Raw genomic sequence first — 22,633 nt, forward strand, 5'->3', positions numbered from 1 at the left:
AATAATTCGGGAAGCTAATTTTATTTAGCTATATTTTTTAGGTATAAAAATTGTTGTGTGACATGTATGTCTAGTAGTATCTAACTGACCCTGAGTATAACAACGAGGTCCGGTTTCAATTTTAGGTCGGAATCAGCATCTTGCTGAAAGATATTTACTATTTGACGTCGACTTGTTTTTATCTCGTTCTAATCTAAACTTGAAATAATTCTGTCTACCCTATTTTGATAAAGAATATAAAATGACATAGATTATCCAGAACTGAGTGAATTTCGATCCAATCTATTTAAAAAAATGTTTGATATCTCAAAGTAGATTCTGCATATTGGATCTTTTACGCTTCAATCGTTTCGAAGTGAAAGTTTACTGATTCTGTGTGCTAATTTTTGATTTGGCTTTGGCTCAACATTTATTGATTATTATTTGTCTTTTACTCAATTTTTACTGGCTTTTATTTGCTCAATTTTGAGTTCGTCGTGGCCTAAAGGATTAGTTACCTGGTGCATTCTTATCAAGCGATGCGAATGTACCGAGGTTATCCCATAGGCATTTTTTTTTAATCTTTTACGTACTTAACAAATTTTGACGAACGACTAACATGATCAAGGAATAATATCGTGTAATATAAATCGAATCCGCAAAAATTATAATTTGCGTAAATACTGATGGAAAGTAGTGTTGTGAGTCCGCACGGGTTTGTACCACAACCCTGTCTATTTCTGTCGTGAAGCGGTAATGCAGTTCGGTTTGGAAAGTATACCAGCTGTTGTACCATAAAGCTTGTCCACCCATCTAAGCAATAAAAAAAACCTAGCATAGGAGGCTTGTTAACCAGATCACCTGATGAAAAGAGTTTTGAAAAGTTCAAGAATAACTTATCAACGTTCAATATAGGTGTAGACTGGAAATCTATGATTAGACATCGGGTTATAAGAAGACCCTTTTCAAAGTAAATGAGGTTGGTAAGAGAGTGTTAACTATGAATGTGGAAGGATATAGAGGAAGAGGTACACCTAAGAAGAAATGGATGGATTGCGTGAAAGACGATATATATAAGAAGGAAGTGAGCGAAGAAATGGTATATGAAAGAGGAGTATGGAAGGAGAAAACATGTTGAGCTGATCCCCGGTGACTGGGAAAAGGACAGGAAAATGATGACGATGAATAAACAGTCTCAAGACAACCATAAAACAACGTTCGTTTACTTAGTGAGCAAAATCATATTTTACACAATAAGTTATACTTTATAGGTTTCTTTAGAGATATAGGTATTCTTCAAAGAGAAAAACAAAATGTGTGCAATTCACACGTGGTAGAAGTGAAACCTTCCAAAATTAAAATACAATTATCCTAAACGTCTTAAGTATATGTAAAATTTTGTCATTAGTAAATAATTGTAAGGTAGTGCCCTCTGTGAATTGATATTTTAATTTCACGTATAATCCTAAATTAAAATTCACTACAAGAGCTTTCATACACACGTTAGTATTAAAAAATCTCACAGATGGCGCTGTATTAAATAGTATGTATATTTCTGTCTCATTCTTTGCTGGCTTCGTCCTACACATTTTTGTATTTGTGTCTCTTACCTGTCGTTTTTTCCGTTGCATCCGGTTTGAAATCACAACGATTCTAAAGAAGTTTTCACTTCAAAAAAGAACATTGCTAACATTGGAATCACTGTCAACAAAAGGCATTCTTCAAGTGATTAAAAATTATTTTATTCCAACTGTTCATTCGTACCATAATACATTTTGCAGCTCAGACACAGACGTCTAGTAATCCAATTGTAACTATTCTTAAGGTTTCAATGTTTAAGATCAAATATTTCATTGTGAATGTAGCCTATTTTAATCTGTTTTGTTTTCATATTATGAGGACCTTTGACGAGGTTTCGTTGGGGAATTTTGTATTATTGGGAACAATTATTGGCTTAATGTTCTTTTGAAATGTCTGATATATTGAAGTGTGCGGCATAGGTTGGTTATTAATTAAGTATTTTATTTACTAGGATAACAACAGATGAAGTTATTATTAGACTAAAAACGTGGAAAGATTGTCGGATACGACATTGAAGTCTCATTGTGCAGAGGTTAAAATCACATATTGATTTGATTTTTTTTATAACTGCCCAAGCAATTGTACGCTGATATAGATGTATGACTCGTTACCATTACATCGGGCGTTTTACCGGTTCGGCCACGGACTCGTTCTGTGAAAAATAAATCTTTGTACGTTAAAAACGAGATGACGGTATTTTTAAATTTCATTTCCTTCCGTAACGGAGCAGAATATGTCGCGCGTTTCCCCTCCAGTGTTCCGTTCTGACATACGGATGGGGGAGTTAGGGGGCAAGGGGTAAGCTTCCCCCTTCCTTTAAAATTGGAGGAACGGCTTTTCTCATAAAGAGGATTATAATTTAAATGCATACACGTTTAAAACATGGAAATATTTTGAGCATTTAAATTCATCTATTTGTTAAAAGATACCGCTTAAAGTAGTAACTCGGTACGTATACAAAGAATAGTTATGTTTATCAATAGCTCAAATAGTTGTTGTCAATTGTTAAAAATACGTGTAGAAAGGTTTTATTTTTTATTGCTTATTTGTGTGGACGAGCTCACAGCCCCCCTGGTGTTAAATGGTTACTGGAGCCCATAGACATCTACAACGTAAATGCGCCACACACCTTGAGATATAGTTCTAAGGTCTCAGTATAGTCACAACTGCTGCCCCACCCTTCAAACCGAAACGCATTACTGCTTCACGGCAGAAATAGGCGGGGCGGTGGTAACTACCCGTGCGGACTCACAAAAGGTCCTACCACCAGTAATTACGCAAATTATAATTTTGCGGGTTTTTGATTTTTATTGCACGATGTTATTCCTTCACCGTGGAAGTCAATCGTGAACATTTGCTGAGTACGTATTTCATTAGAAAAATTGGTACCCGCCAGCGGGATTCGAACACCGGTGCATCGCTCGATACGAATGCACCGGACGTCTTATCCTTTAGGCCACGACGACTTCACAAACTTCACGGTTTCTATTACACAAAATAAAAGCATTGAATATATGCAATATGTACAGCTATAATATAATGTAGTGTTCGAAAATAAATAGAAGCGAATAAATAGTCACATTTTCATATTTTTTTTAATTTATATCAAATTTGAAAGATTCGAACTTAGGCATATTAGCATCGCTTGTTACGATTACACCGGGCCGGGCGTCTTATCGTTTAGGCCACGAAAACTTTAAAAAATAACCCACGAGATCAATCGACTGCGGACGCACTATATCAATGATTATCTAGAAGATTGCACAAAGTGGGAATGAGTTGCTCGCTCCGGGCATTTCAATATCGTAGTAATTGTTACGTTATAATACTCATTGTAAAAAATTGATATTTAAAAAAAAAACTAAATTAAAAAAAAATATATATATTTAAAAAAAAAAGACATGCCCGCTGAGTTTCTTGCCAATTCTTCTCAGGACGGAGGCTAGTTCTTGTGAATTGGCGGTAGTTCTTTTGACGTTCAACAAGTATGTACTTTCATGTATGTTGAATAAAATTTTATTTGATTTGATTTGATTTATATTTCGATCACTACCGAAATTCGAGTAAAGTCATATACCATAACTAATTATTGCGCTCAGCCGCTTGGAAACGAGAGCGAAGTTATCGAAACGCAGTCGAACGGAAGGCGCCTATCTAACGTATTACCCTCACCTGGATTCGGGGGTATGCTCATCCAGTTCACGAAAGTCGATCAAGGTTGGGGAAAGATAGAGTTTTACAGACAGATTACATGAATCATCTATCTTCTATCTTCTATATATAAATATGTATAAATATAATATATAAATATGTACATATATATAAATGAATTGCTGTTCGTTAGTCTCGCTAAAACACGAGAACGGCTGGACCGATTTGGCTAAGTTTGGTCTTGAATTATTTGTGGAAGTCCAGCGAAGGTTTAAAATGTAGATAAATATGAAAATTCCTTTTGTTTGCCTTAAATTTATTTTATACAAAAGCTTAGGTCTTTTATTTATCGATTGAGGCACTACGAAGTTTGCCGGGTCAGCTAGTACTATAATATTATAAAGCTGAAGAGTTTGTTTGTTTGTTTGAACGCGCTGATCTCAGGAACTACTGATCGGAGTTGAAGAATTATTTCAATGTTAATTAGCTCATTTATTGAGGAAGGCTATAGGCTACATAACATCACGCTAAGACCAATACGAGCGGAGCATCAATAAAGAATGTTTCAAAATAGGGGTTTTTTCCCTTTTGAGAGCTTCCGCTGTGTGCTCGGAAAGTTTCGCTAAAATAATGTACGACAAAATTGTTCCCCTTTAAAAGTTCTAAAAAATTCCACGACAGCATATGTCTATATTATTATATTATGTCACTATTCCACGCGGACGAAGTCGCGGGCAAAAGCTAGTTAAAGGTAGACGTTGATTGCAAATATTACAGCCACGACAGATAGTAAAAACATGAAAATTAATTGTATGTGTGTAATTTCTCGAAGAGCTGAAGGTCACCAAGCGCCTGCTGACTATGTGCCAGGAAAGAATCCGGAGTTTCTTTGGGCACATAATGCGATCTTCATTGCACAGCCTGGAGAAACTCACAATTCTCGGACAAATGGAGGGGAAGCGCGCTAGAGGAAGAGCGCCAGCTAGATGGGTTGACCAACTCAAGGAGGTGACTGGAGGCCAGATATGGGGAGCGGTACATATGGCGCAGAACCGGACCGAGTGGAGAAGATTGACATACAGTCACGATCCTCAGCATTGAGGTTGATTGAACGACCAGAAAGAAAAAAGTGTAATTTCAATCATAACGAGAGGTGAAAGGCGACATTTCACTTATTACGCGACAATTATCTTTGTAATTAAACGTCAGTTTAATTTAGTATTACGAGTGTAGCATCAAAACAGTTTAATGTTTTTAATTCAACTTTAATTAAGCTTACGAGTGTTACTGTGTTACTTATAATATTTTGTATTCAAGTTTAACAATATTTGCTATGTGTATGTGCATTACTACAATTCTCATGTTGTATTTGTTATATTAGTTATGTGTTATTTGTTCTACACACACTCATCACTTTTTATTATTATTCTCATTATCCTCTCGCTGGTCTGCTGGAAGAGATTTCTTAAAGAAATAAGCAGCGCCTTTGTACATAATTTTCCTATTGCTCTGTACTATGTCTTCTTTTCTGTGTGTACATAAATAAATAAATAAGTTTACACCATTCAAACAGCTGAGAAAGTTTTTTTTTTTGTTAAGATATTTTCTCCGAGTCTTATACTTTTAAATGACCCTCCTGGAAAGTTGCCAAAATGACGCTTAAAATCAATCAGAATTTCACCATTCCATAATATGCAATGCTTATAGTGTTCTTAGTGTATTTAGATTGTTTTACGTACCATCATACTGTCTATTTATGCCACGAAGCTGCATTGCGATCATTTTTATAGAGCCGTTGTATTATATGATTCAAACTTAGACACGATATAACTACACGATATCTATATATTAATACGTGAACTTTGTACCCCATTTAACGAAAATTGCGCGGATGGAGGAGTATGAAATTTTCTACACTTACAGAGAATATAGAGAAGAAGTGCACAATGCTAATATTTTTTTAAAAATAATGCATAAAAGATACATTAAATCAATAAAGAAAACATTACACACACTACATACTATGTATTTGACGCACATACGCATGCATACTATTTATTGTCAAACTTTTGTTCTTGACGTCTGTGGTCAAATTGAGAATAGATTAAATATTGTTTGTCTTTATTAATATTTTTATACAGTATAAAATACAATCATAGTAGTGTACAAACTTACTATTCCAATTAATTAAACTCGAATTTCGACTACTGCGGGACTTCTAGTAAATTGAATGCTATAATCATGAAATTAAAGTGTCTTAAAATACAAATCGCCATAGAATAGCTTTCAAAACATAGAATAAAAATAACAGATAAATAGGTGTGGCATTCTGTACGTATTTGTCTCATGAAAGCGGTGCACATGCGCGAGCAGAGTTATTTTTAAAATTAACCGAGAAATGAGCTTCTTAAGTCACCCCTCTAACTTTCCAGATACACGATTTTTAATCAAATAAACGATATTACAGAACAAAGGTGATCTATAACCAAAAAATCGAATTGAATGCGATACGTTAGCTGTAACTCAAAGGTTTGGGGACCTTTATAGATGGAACGGATGTAACATGAAAACCATTGGCTTACAGAAATCGGAGACTTATTGGGATAACAGGCCTTTAGTTTAAAATTAAATGTAACACAGTGATATCGACATAGGAATGCCTTATGTTACAGCATCAATCAACGATTTAAAGATCATATTTTGATCTATATTGGCTCAATAACTACTACGCGAATAAGGCCCTTGAGAACTTTGCGACATTGCCTCATAATTCAGCCTTAGTTTCTTAATATTACTCGCGTGAGTTTTGTTACAGTGACTACGGAAAATCATCTACAGACATTTTAATCTGGATTATCTATTCTACGTCTATTATTGTCTATACTAGATCGCATTAATTACAAAGTATTTACATAAACTGATCTTTAATAAATATTTATCTAATACTAAAACTCGTGATAATTAAAAGTAAATTACTGAATTTTCAGCATAGCTTCAGAGCTTTTTAAAATACCCAAACAATTATTTGAAAGAAGAAAAAGCTCCTTTTAGCAGTGAAAAACCTTTTGAGTATTCGATGCGAATTTATGATGTTTTTGGAATTAATATGCCTCTTTGAATAAAGTATGGTAGATAGTATTATTGGTCGTAAAATTCAAGTGAATGTAATCAGTAATCTTGTACATTGGGCACCTTTTTAACTGTCTCCAGTGAATGCGAGAAAACGTTAATAGAAGCATTATCTTATTACAATCAAAATAACATGACAAGATGTCGTGTAATTTTTACAAAACAGGTTTCCTGATCCATTTAGTGCAAGTACGTCTAAAGCATAGAAAAAAAATCATGCGAAGTATGATACAGTGTAGTTTGTTGAGCGCAACTAATTTCATTTATAGACCAGTATTTTTAGGTTGGCACTTCTGTAACTAAGTAATAATTGTTTCTCATCTAATTAGGTCGCCACGCAAGTCGGCCGCTCTTATTGTCCAACTAAGTTAAGTCAATTAGCTGTGCCCGACAAAAGTGAACGAAACTAAAAAGTCTGCTAATTAAACGTGAGAAAACATTCATGTAAAAACCTGTAAACATGCCAATACAAAATAAAGTCATTCAAAATCCATTCCGCGTGCGTTTCACATTTAAAAAAAAAACACACATACCACCGACGGCAAACGGACTACATTATTTTTTTTGTTTGCCATTTAAACGCGCAGCACTGTGTTCTATTTTCGAATCACTGTCACATTTTGGCGCGAGGGGACATTCGAATTTGTTTCCCGAAAGGGTTACAGGGCGCGGGCGAGAGCCAAGTGGACCGTTCCAAGCCACAGACAGCGATCTACTGAAGGCGAATTGAACGAGCGAGCTAATACATACTTCAATCACGTTGATACTCAGTTAGTCAAATAAAAACTTTTACAGACTTACCTATCATTAAATTATCTTTAATAGATGGAATAGATTTCTTGACTAGTTTCGACTAGTGAAAGGTAAAATCACGTGAAGAATAAAATATACTTCTATAAGAAACGGGAGTTGTTTGAGTAAAATAAAGATTAAACATTATATCTGTTATATAGTAATTGCTTTATTAAAATTTAAGATAGCAGAATTGGTGACAAAGTTTTATTTCGTTACATTTAATCAATTGCACATTAACAAAATGTAAAAATTTACAGTAATACCAGCAGATAATATTTATTCCATTAGAAAATGAGATGTTTCTAGATTTACACAAAAAAAAAAAATACAAAATCTCAGTGGCAAATTTGAATAATGACGAGAAAATGTTAAGTAATGTCGATGTAATGAAACTAGAAAATTTTGCAACTTATGTAATGTTAATGATATGCAACTAATTAATTAGTATAAGAAATTAGGAATACGGAAAAATACAGTAAAGTGAATGTACTTTAGAAAATTTTTGTTTTGCCTCAAGGATAAGACGCTCGGTGTGCTCATATCGAGCGATTTGACTATACCGGTGTTCAAATCCCGGAGGCAAGTGCTAATGATTCTAACGAGATACGTATACCCACCTAAATATATACTAATTATACCTATAGATTTATTATGTACTACTAAACCCATGTTCATGATCTATGATTAAATAATAGTATCATGCACAATTTTTTTTTTATTGCTTAGATGAGTGGACGAGCTCACAGCCCACTTGGTTAAATGGTCACATAGACATCTACAACGTAAATGCGCCACCCACCTTGAGATATAAGTTCTAAGGTCTCAGTATAGTTAGTTACAACGGCTGCCCCACCATTCAAACCGAAACGCATTACTGCTTCACGGCATAAATAGGCAGGGAGTTGGTTACCTCCCCATGCGGTCTCACAAAACGTCCTACCACTAGTAATTCCGCAAATTATAATTTTTGCGGATTTGATTTTTATTACACGACGTTATGGTCCTACCACCAGTACACAATAACTGGTATAAGAAGCATATCGCATAGTAGTAGTCTACACGGGTTGAAACTATCACTATAGCTATTTCTTATGCAAAGCACTGCGTGTCAGTTTCAAGACTGGGACAGTTTTTATACTATACATTTCAGACTTCATTAAGATATGTTTTTTTTTTTTTTTTTTATTGCTTAGTTGTGTGGACGAGCTCACAGCCCACCTGATGTTAAGTGGTTACTGGAGCCCATAGACATCTACAACGTAAATGCGCCACACACCTTGAGATATAGTTCTAAGGTCTCAGTATAGTCACAACGGCTGCCCCACCCTTCAAACCGAAACGCATTACTGCTTCACGGCAGAAATAGGCGGGGCGGTGGTACCTACCCGTGCGGACTCACAAGAGGTCCTACCACCAGTAAAAGAAATGTTTCAAGGAGAGTAGCAGTAATTCCATTGAGATGCCAATGGGCTTCATTAGCTTCTTAAATCTAGGTGAGCTGTGAGCTTGTCTACCGAATCATCCATCCAAAAAAAGTGCATCTTCATTCTAGCATTTTTTTTATTAAACTAATTCTGCTACATCTCGTTCCAACGTTTTTCATTTCGCTCTCATTGTCCTCTTTGTATAGTTTACTTTTTGATGTTTATATAATTCATTCTGTTAAATATATAGGTAGATCAAAGTTTTCTAAAGAGCTTTTTCATAATAGAATAGCTTCAGTTTATAATTTGCTTTAGATTTCAGTAAGAAATTGCCATGTTTACGTTAATATACAAGATTAAGCTCTTTGTTGTCCATGGTATTTAAAATTATGATTTTTATAACAAAAAATCGGTGCGCGGTAAGTATTATGAACGAATTAAGAGTCAACTAAAGTGAAATTAAGGGTTTTAGAGGGTAGAGGTAAGGAGAACTGTTATATGTTAAGCAAATTTAAAAAGTGTCTAGCTAGAAAACCAACGAATTGCAACTCAAAAACCGACCAAAATAGCGCTAACGTAGCATATTTTACGACATAAATATAGCAGTTGTAAATGGATTGAAGTGTGTTGATTTAAAACTTTTATCGCCTTTTGGCGCTATTTTTGAAATAACACCACTTGCAACTGTGGCGCCACCTATATTGGTCTATATCCACAGTCACATTTTCATAAACAGAGAATGTGCTCCTTACCTCTACCTAAATATTAACGGAAATTGAGATACAATAGAAACTTTAGGCAGTCGAGGTCAAACAAAGCAAACTAAAAGAGTGCCTTAGGTACACAAGCCCAAAAAAGATACCAGCATTAGAGTTGACTAAACAAAGCCTCCAACCTCGGACGTTTTGTAAATACATTGTTTTCGCGATCAAAAGTTTTTTCTAACTCAAAAAACAACACGAACTCACTATGTTTATATTGTAAATTACAGTTTGAAAAGCAATCGACCCTGTTTCGAGTGGTTATTGTTTAACGCATTTTGTAATAACGAGTTCGAGTATTTTGATATAAAACTTTTGTTATGACGAGGCTCAATTAGATAGGTCGAGTTTTATACACAGCTTCTATCGCAGCCTTAAACTGGGTAATACATTTTGTTGATTTATTAAGCCAAGCACATTACGTGTGGTTTTAGCAAGTTAATCTTACGTGGGAATGAATTTTAAGGCAATAGGAGTACTAAGCTTTGATTCTCTGTAGATTTCGCGTGCTGGCTAATTAAGGGATTGATAGAAAGAATCACGTGACGATTATGCCGCCACCATGCGACTATTTCTTTCTCTGTCTCTTTCTATTACATACGAGTAAATATGTTTCTGCATATATTTAAGAAGATTTGAACAGATAGCATTGTGCACATGTAGTGAGAAATTATTTTCCTTCGAGAAAACTCGGATTTTTATCGGAATACGATAACACCTGAGCTGTCAATGAATGATCGTATTAAATGAGTGACATTTTCCTATACATTAATATGGAACTTTATTGTTTAGTGTCAAATGTCAAAATGAATTTATGTCATTGTACTGAAGCTATTAGAGAGAACAACAAATAAAAACTTTTCCGAAAAATTACGAAAGAAAAATCTTTTCTCACTGTATCTATACGCGGCTAATTTTTTATTTTATTACTGAGCTATTTTTTTTATTAAAGTTCATAATTTAACTGTCTTACCTTCAATTTCAATCTATACTAATATTATAAAGAGGAAAGATTTGTTTGTTTGTTTGTTTCGAATAGGCTCCGAAACTACTGGACCGATTTGAAAAATTCTTTTTCCATTAGAAGCCGACATTGTCCCTGATGAACATAGGCTACATTTTTTTTTTTTTTTTGTTTCATGTGTGTTTTAATGTTTCCGAAGCGAAGCGAGGGCGGGTCGCTAGTACATAGATAAATTTGTTTCAAATGTAGAATGAAAATTTTAATTAATTAGTTTGCAACGATAACTAGCCTAATGCCTGGTGGGGATCCCCCGAACGCAGACGTATTTAGTTTGTAATTTGTTGGAGTCATGCCGTGATGGTGTTCTCTTATGCCATCATGTCCCTCATACACCACCGCTCTCGACCCACTTACGTGTTTGCGTGCGCACATTAGATGCTACCACAATAGACGTTTAGAACAAACAAAAAAAAGGCGCTTTCTGTATTCCAAATAAGAAACGGAGGTAAGAAAAAAAAATTGCTATCATCGGTTTAGTGGTTTGGGCGTAACAGACTCACAGACTAGCTTTCGTATTTATAATATTAATATGGATGCTTGTCCTGTCTGCCACAAAGGAACATATAATTGGTAAGCTGCAGATATAAATTCATGGTAGTTTATTCACGAGCTTGCAACAGAATACACCACCAGTGGCATTTATTACGTAAATAGCACTCATTAAGCTGTAATTTAAATATGTTTATTTATTGTTGTCGACGTTACGACAATATATCGCACGGTTTTAACAATAGGTTACGGTCGAATTGGAAGCTTACAACGATGCATCCAACCCTTCCTTGGAATTCAGAACAACTGTGGGATCAATATGATTATAATTTTTTCCTATCTGTGAGCTGGAGTAATAATGGATGTTTTTTTGTTATATTCTTGTACTAAATATATTTAACTATTTTGTGTTATCCATTATAATTCTCGGAGAATGCTGCTGCTCATTCTCTGCAGAATCCTTCATTATTTTTTTACGATGGGGACTTATTTTTATTTTTCGAGGAGTCACGTAGTCATATTTTTTATTTATTGCTTAGATGGGTGGACGAGCTCACAGCCCACCTGGTTCTAAGTGTTTACTGGAGCTCATAGACATCCACAACGTAAATGCGCCACCCACCTTGAGATATAAGTTCTAAGGTCTCAAGTATAGTTACAACGGCTGCCCCACCCTTCAAACCGAAACGCATTACTGCTTCACTGCAGAAATAAGCAGGGTGGTGGTACCCATCCGCGCGGACTCACAAGAGGTCCTACCACCAGTAATTACACAAATTATAATTTTGCGGGTTTGATTTTTATTACGCTAGCTACGCTTTTAGTCGCTACCGCCATGAGTACAGCTGAAAATGGGCTGTATAGCAAACCATAGCTAAATAAAAATGCAAATGCAATTTGTTGCACTGCAATCAAAGTGTTTCTCAGTGCTGAGGGCCATGAACTTTACTGGCAATTTTGTTTGGACTATGTTCCTCCATTCTTTCCCGTCCTCCGCGTGGATAGATGCTGGAGTTCAATGGCGTCTTAATGTTGGACCAGCGCATAGGACTACCCTCCTTGGCCTCTTTCCTGCCATTTTGAAAATGATTAGTAGTTTTTCGAGATTCTCACAAAATACTAGAAATTACAATTCATATTTGGTCTATTTATGTTACACGCTAATTCACTGACATAATATAAACTCACAATTCACAAAACAAACGTGACTAATAAACTCGATCAACGCCTTGCCTAATTCGCTAATCTTATTTTAAGCCGTCTCGTAATACATGTAAAGTACATTATCGCTTGGCATTCATATTCGGGCATGTTGATTTGAACGTTTGTGAATTCATTAATCTCGTGTTTTGATTTTGTTCGCGTGAACATTAATCAATTTTAATCTAATTGTTTTCTATTGACAGTAAATATCAGGAACTCGAGTGATCCAAGCTGATGATGCCTATAGACACGAGCTCTAAGTGAGATTTAATGAATTTGTTTGAATTATTAAAAAAAATTGGACCAATTTGCTCTAAACTATTTCTAAACAAATTTGTTTTTCCTTTCGGACGGATTCCTTTTTTTTGTTTTAGGTTTATTTTATACAAAAGTTTAGGTCTTTTATTAATCGATTGAGGCACTACGAAGTCTGCCGGGTCAGCTGTACTAATATATAAATCTACAGTAGTTTTATTTTTTATTTTTTATTGCTTAGATTGGTGGACGAGCTCACAGCCCACCTGATGTTAAGTGGTTACTGGAGCCCATAGACATCCACAACGTAAATGCGCCACCCACCTTGAGATACAAGTTCTAAGGTCTCAAGTATAGTAACGACGGCTGCCCCACCCTTCAAACCGAAACGCATTACTGCTTCTCGGCAGAAATAGGCAGGGTGGTGGTACCTACCCGCGCGGACTCACAAGAGGTCCTACCACCAGTAATTACACAAATTATAATTTTGCGGGTTTCATTTTTATTACACGATGTTATTCCTTCACCGTGGAAGTCAATCGTGAACATTTGTTGAGTACGTATTTCATTTGAAAAATTGGTACCCGCCTGCGGGATTCGAACACCGGTGCATCGCTCAACACGAATGCACCGGACGTCTTATCCGTTAGGCCACGACGACTACAATCGTTTTTACGAATGTTCCGTTATAGCTACTGAACCATGCATCCGATTGACTTGAAACTTGGTATCCATGTAGAAAATACATGTACTTAATGGATAGGCTAATATTTATATGAGTGTTGGACTGCCTACACCAGTTGCGGAGGCGTTCATAATGAGAATATTTGTGGGGGTGAGAAATAATAATGTTAATTTTAAATGCCCAGGGAAGCGGACGGGTACAGCTAGTTTCTTAATACTTATTATTCGTGATACTTATTATTTTTGTTCCTTTTTCAACGAAACCTGTATAATAATTTATGTAATGGATCGTGATAATTATCATTTTCGTTTCTATTTTAACGAAACCTGATTTTAGTTTATGTAATATAAACTAATTGATATGCGTATTACAATGTAGTACATTAATTAGTACACTGGCAAACATTTATTAGAATTATATAAATTGTATTTTAGTGTTAATTATTATTTTTTATTGATTAGATGGTTGTAAAGTGATTCATGCAATCCGCGGACATCACAACATGAATGCTGCATCCCACCTTGAGACATCAGGTCATGTCTCAATTGTATTGTATAGCATGATTTGGTATATTCAATAGCTAATGCGATAATGAATAATCAGTTTTTATAAAAACAATTCTTTTCTTAAGATTAATCATTAGTTTAAGTGCTTAGCGATATATTTTATTCATTTTCAGATGAGAAAGCACAAATTATGCTTGACCCTAAAGAACATATTTATTGTTCACGATTTTTTTAATGTTATAGAGAGAGAAAAAATGAAAATTATCTTTCGTACACATAGACAATATAACTTCAATATCGACCTTGAGACAACTGAGCTTTGAACTTTCAATTTTATTATGGACTAGCGGTTCGCCCTCGCTTCGCTTCGGAAACATTAAAACACACATGAAACCAAAAAAAAAAATACAAAAAAAATGAAAAAAAAGTAGCCTATGTTCATCAGGGACAATGTCGGCTTCTAATGGAAAAAGAATTTTTCAAATCGGTCCAGTAGTTTCGGAGCCTATTCGAAACAAACAAACAAACAAATCTTTCCTCTTTATAATATTATATTATATTATATTATTATATATATTATATTATTATATATATTATATATTATAGTATAGATGGTCTAGATGTTATATTTTTTAAATCGGAAAACTTGATTTGTTTCTCAGCAGAAATGGGTAGGATGGCTATTTCGAAGGATGCTAGTGTCAATTACAGCTACTTTATTACTAGAAGTTTCAGCATAACCAACTTCATTGAAATTGCATGAAATAATTTCATTCCAACGCTGCGAGCGTGTGCTACGGCCGCGCTACGTCTGCTACGATCTGTGTAGTAACCTCGTAACACTTTTAATTTGTAAATTATTTAGCTATCATGTAATAGTAATGGGTATTGTTTCGCTAATGTTCGAAGAGATGGTTTTTTGTTGACTTATCCTTAATTTCACGTCTAAATTATACTAAGTATATTAACATACTTTTATAATAAGAATAATAAGACTTCAATTTTTTATTTTAGTAGACTTATTGTGAATCTGCACGATTGGGTACTTACCCACAAATGACGTAAAGTTGTTTGTTTTAGTTTAACGATCGTTTAAAAATGTTTCTAGCACTAGGAGGATTCAATCTTTGTTTTCAAGATGGGCAACGATTTCCATGTATGTTGGATGGGAAGAGGAAATTCTCTGAGGAATTGTTCGAGATGCTTTCTTCATATCTTTTTTACCATTGCACTTCCCTTTACCGAAGCAGATAGCTCTGCTCCGGCGGTGGTGGAAACAGTTCAGGCTAGTATGGATATGCTATTTAAAACCATTGCGCTTTCATCTACAGTGCGCTTTCAGAGATCTTTTTTGCCGTATACAATTCGCCCCTGAGATGAAATCCCCTCCAGACAGTTTCGTGAGCGCTATGACATGTCCTTCTACAAATAAATTTCCAGGGAATCTAGCATAGAGCGCAGTGACGGCACTACTTATCATCAGGTGGACTATATCTTCATTTCAACGTGTGGCAAAACAAAGATGAATAAAATATCAGAAAACAACAGAATTAAGCTGAATTAAATTATCAACATGGTAAATTTATCACATAATACACCCGTATTTATGGTTTCAAAGGTTCTTGCATAAAGATAATTTCATATCAGAGATCAAGGCAGAGGAGTACTCGAAAGGCGAGAATAATGTTATGCATTACTGAGGTCGCGCCGCTGTAAGCCGAATTTTAGAAAACCTCTTTTTTAATTTTAAGCCTCAAGTGAGTTCACGGTCTCTGAATTATAGTGTACAGGTCGCTACAGATGTTTATTTTGTTTTAGTATATTGATACGCCGGTAAGAGCAATGCCATCTATTGTCGAATAGCAGAAACAAATATCAAAGAAACCAGTAAAATCTAGAGCCCTCGAGAAGTACAACGTCAGTTATTGTCAAATGGCGGGAACGCATATTGTAAATACTCGAGTTGCGAGGAATGCTCTCGATAATTCTAGAGATTTCGTATCGACTATAAAGGTGTTGCAGTGATGACACGAAGGCAGTTAGTAATCAGAGCGAAACAGCGAACGGACCACCTGAAGCGAAGCGGAAGAAGTGAACGAATTGTAAAGTGTTCTGTGAGTGTTCTAAGTATTAGTACAGTAATCAATTGTACTTCGGTGGAATTTTTATTTATCCCGAACCCCAGCGCGTATATTAAGCATTGAGCGAACAATAAGTGAAAGGCACATTCGGACCACGAATTACCTGGATCTAGTTCAGTATAATTGACACTTCAACCTCGTTTCTAAAGGAAGTTTTACTGGTGGCAGGACCTCTTGTGAGTCCGCATGGGTAGGTATCACCATCCTGCCTATTTCTGCCGTGAAGCAGTAATGCTTTTCAGTTTGAAAGGTAGGGCAGCCGTTGTAACTATACTTGAGACCTTATAACTTATATCTCAATGTGGGTGGCACATTTACGTTGTAGATGTCTATGGGCTGTGAGCTTGTCCACCCATATAAGCAATAAAAAAAAGGAGGGATTCGGTTTGTAATATTGGCGTCAGATAGGCTATAGAGCTACGTTTGCCTGTATAGAGGCTGGGAAAAATAATAATGACAAGAAGTAAAACAAACAACACTCGGAGGCTACACCGACACTTTTTCTAAACTAACTTTGTGAAGCACTTCCGTTGACGAGCGTACAAACTTAATTAAGTCACTTGCGGGGCATTTCAATTTTTCCGCTCGTGAAAAAGACAATGTCGAGAGAACGAATGCGTCCCAGCAGATTTAGCGTCTATATAAGGGACGTTAAGGCTTTAATTGCTTTGGTGGCCTTAACAGGAATTACGGCAAGTTAAAGTGCCTTTAATTTAAGTAGGATTGATAAGAGATTGAGTAAGACGATCTTGGAAACGATAATCTTGGAAAATTCTTGCGAAATTTGGATCATTTTTGTATTTTCTTCTGATTACTTTCTATCGTGATTAATAAGGATTCTTCGAAATAATTAAATTAATAGCGGACAAATTACAATATAAACCTGTGTATAGTTTGTGTGTGTGTATTTGTGTGTGTGTACACTATGTATGTGAACATGTGTTGTGCGTTCTATGCGAATCCTACTATTGCGAATGATGCAGACATCATTAATATTTTCTCAAAATTTAATTATCATTTTTTTATAGATAGCTTTCTGCCGTTAGATTTAATCTCATGGAGTGCGCTTTATATCGCAAGGATGGAATCTCACGTACAGTAGCAGGATGAAAGAAAACTATGCATTCTTATGGTTCCATTTGGATACCGAATTTCATAAAAATATATTCAGTGCTTTGAGCGTGAAAACATAATAGATATTAGTTATCTTCGTATTTATAGTAATAGTATTTATTATAATCGTAGAGCCCAAAAAATATGAAACTATTGACTATTTTGAAGTATAGTTCGCTTGAGTTGAGGCTTCATTGGTATGATGTAACTATACTGAGACCTTAGAACTCATATCTCAAGGTGGGTGACAGCATTTACGTTGTAGATGTTTTATCGTCGCCGTGGCCTAACGGATAAGACGTCCGATGCATTCGTCTTGAGCGATTCACCGGTGTTCGAATCCCAGGCGGTTACCAATTTTTCTAATGAAATACGTACTCAACAAATGTTCACGATTGACTTTCACGGTGAAGGAACAACATCGTGTAATAAAAATGAAACCCGCAAAATTATAATTTGCGTAATTACGGACCTCTTGTGAGTCCGCGCGGATAGGTACCACCACCCTGCCTATTTCTGCCGTGAAGCAGTAATGCTTTTCGGTTTGAAGTGTAGGGCAGCCGTTGTAGCTATACTTGAGCCCTTAGAACTTATATTTCAATGTGGGTGGCGCACTTACGGTGTAGATGTCTATGGTCTCCAGTAACCACTTAACACCAGGTGGGCTGTGAGCTCGTCCACCCATCTAAGCAATAAAGAAAAAAAAAAGATGCTTATGGGCTCCGGTAAACCCTTAACACCAGGTGGTCTGCGAGCTCGTCCACTCATCTATCTAATAAACAAGAAAAGCATATCAAGAGCCAAGTTTTAGAAATATCGAAATATTCGTAAAACGGAAACGCTATTGGCGTGAAGCCGTTCAAATTATCGTTGCGATTCGCGATAACCTAAGAAAACCTTACCAGTGCATAATAGTGCCGCATCGCCACACATTACTTTCTTCCACTTCGAATGATTTCACGAGGATCTCACGCGGGCGAGTCTTGAGTTATAAAATTCAGTACATTCCACATTGAATAGTCGTGTCGTAAACACTTTTATATCTTTTAGAGTGTTATTGTGTCGTTCAGATTCTGTTGTTACGATCAAAATATTTATAAAATGTTGTACTATTATTATTTATATATTGAGGAAGTTGCTTACGTTCGGTTGTTTGATTTGTTTATTAAAATTTAACATTGTTGTTCACAACGAGAATTCTGTTTTAATAGATCATCTTATATATATATTCATCTCTTTCCTACACCAAAACAAATTAAAGTTACTGCTTCCGCACGGAAGAGATGACTACATTTTTCTTGGATACCGCAAGGAAACGAAAGAAGCTAGATCTAGTTAGATAGAATAGACCTCGTCTCACACCCAAAGTGTTAAAGAATTGATGCTAATGCATGATCTTGAACCGGGAGGTCTCACTAAATGGCTTATTTCTGCTACGAAGTAGTATTGTGCTGTAGTTCGGAAGGGGAGACAGTAGAACACTATACAACTATACAACAACTATACAATTGAGATTTTAACCTCAACTCTCAAGGTGGAATAAGCTATGAGCTCCATAAGCTCTGGGTTAGGTTAGCCGTGAGATGGTATACCTGGATTCATTAAAATAAATTTCGAGAAAATCTGATGCATAGTGAGTCAGTAGTCAGATACATGAAATAAAAATACTTTTAGGGTTTGATCTCCTGTTTTTAATGTAATTATAAGCTCCGACGTTTCTATATCTATACTAATATTATAAAGAGAAAAGATTTGTTTGTTTGTTTGTTTCGAATAGGCTCCGAAACTACTGGACCGATTTGAAAAATTATTTTTCCATTAGAAGCCGACATTGTCCCTGATGAACATAGACTACTTTTTTAAAAATTTTTTTTTTTTTTTGTTTCATATGTGTTTTAATGTTTCCGAAGCGAAGCGAGGGCGGGTCGCTAGTGTACCATAAGCACCATTAAAAAGCACCGTTTAATTTTCAATGAAAATAATTCTAGAATTTTACATTTCTTTTCACACAGAACGAACTAATAGTATCTTGAGGTCTGGTAGTCTTTTTCCATAAATGCTTTATCCGTTAGTATTAAAATGAAATTTTCTAGTTGGTTGGTATAATAAATAAGCTTCCGTGTTTCTCCAACTCACTTACGCCGTGAACTATTGGTACATTCGTGTTCTCAAATTAGAACCGTTCTTAACAAACCATTGCGACGTTTACCTCATATCTCAAGACATGTCTCTGGCTCCAATCAGAGGGATGCGTGTTCAAACCACGTCGTGGTCACCAGTTTGTAGGTATCACGACTAAAGGAAGATCTTCCACCGAGCGGGTGATATTGCTCGGTAGACCGACGGTCCGAATGTTGTTCGGAACTTTTATATATTATACAAGCTTATCTTGAAAATGTCGTAAGCGAGATTCAGGCATCTGTCAAATATCTTACGTTCTGTGATGGCTACCGCCACAGTTATATTTAGGCTGTGTCCATAATAGAGCACCTGATTACGTAAACGCGATATGAAGTGAGATTTGTTGTAGCCTCGTAGACGCGTAGCATCGTAGCGCTGTAGCGTCGTAGTAGCGTAGCGCATGAGTTGTTACAGCGAAAGCTTTTGCGTTTTATTCCACAAGCGCTGTTTCTTTGTGATAATTAGTGACAGACTTCACGCTTTAGGGTTGACGCTGTAATTTTTCTTTTTTTTTATTGCTTAGGTGGGTGGACGAGCTCACAGTCCACCTGGTCTTAAGTGGTTACTGAAGCCCATAGACATCTACAATGTAAATGCGCCACCCACCTTGAGATATAAGTTCTAAGGTCTCAAGTATAGTTACAACGGCTGCCCCACCCTACAAACCGAAACGCAGATTAGATGTTAGATTGAAAATCTTTACGAATCTCTTTAATAATTAGGTAATCGTTTAGCATGTTTTAGTTATTTGACAAATAAGGTCATGATCTGTCGGAATGTAGGTAGTCGATCGCATATTAACATGACAATGTGAAACTAAAGAGAACAAGTCTGATTTCCATCTAACTGTATACCAGTACAAGCGACAAAGAAAAAAAATGATATATACAAAATAATATAATAGAGCATGGGAATTGATGAGGAATTTGTAAGAGCTTGAAAGATTTTTTTCGGTGTCGGAAACAGAAAGAGATAAGCGATATTTCATCTAAAACGTCAGAGTGTCGGATTTCGCGTTACGATAACACTGAGCTTGGATTACCGATTCACATCAGATGGTCTGTCCCACGCTATCCCACCGAAGGAAATTAAAGAACAATTATTCCATACAAAAATTTACTGCGTTTGAAGATACTGCTTGAAACCTGTTTATATGTTACGCTTGCCTTGCTGTACTTACAGACATCGTCCATTGCTTACTGCGTTAAAACGATAAAGCCACAGATTTAAGTTAAAAATTATCGTTTATAAGTTGTTAGAGTCATAAGGAGCAATGACAGTCGAAGTCGTCGTGGCCTAAAGGATAAGACGTCCATTGCATTCGTGTCGAGCGATGCAACGGTGTTCGAATCCCACAGGTGGGTACGAATTCTTCTAATGAAATATATACTTAACAAATGTTCTCGATTGACTTCCACGGTGAAGTAATAACATCGTGTAATAAAAATCAAACCCGCAAAATTATAATTTGCGTAATTACAGATGGTAGGACCTCTTGTGAGTCCGCACAGGTAAGTATCATCGTCTTGCCTATTTATGCCGTGAAGCAATGATGCGTTTCGGCTTGAAGGGTGGGGCAGCCGTGGTTACTATACTGAGACTTTACAACTCATATCCCAGGGTGGGTGGCGGCATCTACGTTGTAAATGTTTATGGGCTTCAGTAACCACTTAACACTAAGTGGGCTGTGAGCCCCGTCCATCCATTTAAGCAATACGAAAAAAATGTCAGTTTCATTTGAAATTTAGTGAATTTCGTAAACAAAATAAATCTCATGATTCGCCCGTTGAATTTCAATAGGGGAATTCTTTTAATAAAGCACTTGGCACAGGCGTTACTCATTGTCACGAAGAAATCCGTAATTTTTCATTTTCGTTAAAAAGTGCAATACGTTTATTTGCATTTTATTTAACGTTCCTTCCACTGTCGAGTACTGACCATAAATATTGACAACTCAAATTCAAAATTTATTTTACATAATATATTATATAAACTTTATTACTAGAAAAAAACGTATTGAGGGTACAAAAGCTAATTAATGGCGCTTATAAAAAATAAGTTACATTGAGTAGACAATGGTTTTATGCTGTTTCGTCTTTTTGCATATAAATATGCGTATGCATCTAGCATATTCACTCTTAAGGTTTCAATGATATTTTCAGGAAAACTTCAGATTATTTGGTAGCAATCAGGTCCAAGTAAGATGTAATATTAGAGGGGTTCGACTAGTGAATTTTTAATAATATGGTCTTAACATAATTTCCCTTCATATTCTACATTGAGTTTTGATTACACTAATATATTACGCGCTGGGGTTCGAGATAAATAAAAATTCCACCGAAGTATAAATTGAAAGTGTATTAGCATTTAGAACACTTATAATACTTTAGAATTCTCAATTCACTTCTTCCGCTTCGCTTCAAGTGATCCGTTCGCTGTTTCGTTTTAAGTAGTTCCGATTACTAACTGACTGCGTGCCATCTTTGCAACGCTATTATAGTTGATACGACATTCCTAGATTTATCGAGTACATTATGGGCAAGTCGAGTAGCATCGATGTGTGTTCCGCTATCTGACAATAGATGGCGTTGTACTTTTTGAGCGTTCTCGACGTTACTCGTTCCTTTGATATTCGTTTCGGCTAATCAGCGATAGATGGCGTTGCTCTTACCGGCATTATTATAACATTATTTTCTTTATTATATATGTTTTGAATACTCGTGGCCCTAATCTATATTATACAAAGTGTTAGTATATTAAATTAGACTGAATTCTTATTTGTATTGGACAACGGCTGCCCCAAGCTCTATGACGAAAATACAGTGGTACTTAATTTGCGAGTTCATAGTACGCCATTTAAGTAATCATTTTAGATTCCGTCCATAGCGCGAGATAAATTTTTCCGAGTGTCATTTATACGTGGAGTGCGTTCACGAGCGTTCAGGGTTGGTAACCAGTGATAAATTATTATATTATTGAATAAATAAGCGGCGAATGCTTTGATATTGTCTGCTTATCGTCAAGTGTCACCGCAACTATAAATGTCATGTTCTTATGCAACACCGGTTTGTCTGTAACCCTTGCATCTTTGATGTCCAGGGACAACAGAAGCTTCCAGTCATGTCCGAGAGACTTTTATAAGACAATAAAAAATATATCTCCGCAACACAATCGTATTTATTAAAAAAAAAATCGCGAAAATTCCAGTGAAGAGTC

General features: G+C 35.8%; 1 protein-coding gene across 15 annotated transcripts in view; it reads right to left on the minus strand.

The window, feature by feature from the left end:
* The window catches only part of Cngl (Cyclic nucleotide-gated ion channel-like), a 205,462-nt gene that overhangs the window by 112,200 nt on the left and 70,629 nt on the right, over window positions 1-22,633 (minus strand). The window contains exon 1 of one of the 15 annotated variants that reach the window (XM_089733636.1): window positions 7,374-7,561. The exons of 13 other annotated variants lie outside the window; for them this stretch is intronic. In XM_089733636.1, the coding sequence (XP_089589762.1) occupies window positions 7,374-7,415 (42 nt within the window). In that variant the 5' untranslated portion in view covers window positions 7,416-7,561. Of the gene's footprint in view, window positions 1-7,292; window positions 7,562-22,633 lie in introns of those variants that run through there. One more of the 15 variants, XM_089733639.1, reaches the window with a different exon arrangement.

The sequence above is a fragment of the Bombyx mandarina genome, chromosome 16, assembly GCF_030267445.1.
Source record: "Bombyx mandarina strain Sakado chromosome 16, ASM3026744v2".
Taxonomy (NCBI): domain Eukaryota; kingdom Metazoa; phylum Arthropoda; class Insecta; order Lepidoptera; family Bombycidae; genus Bombyx; species Bombyx mandarina.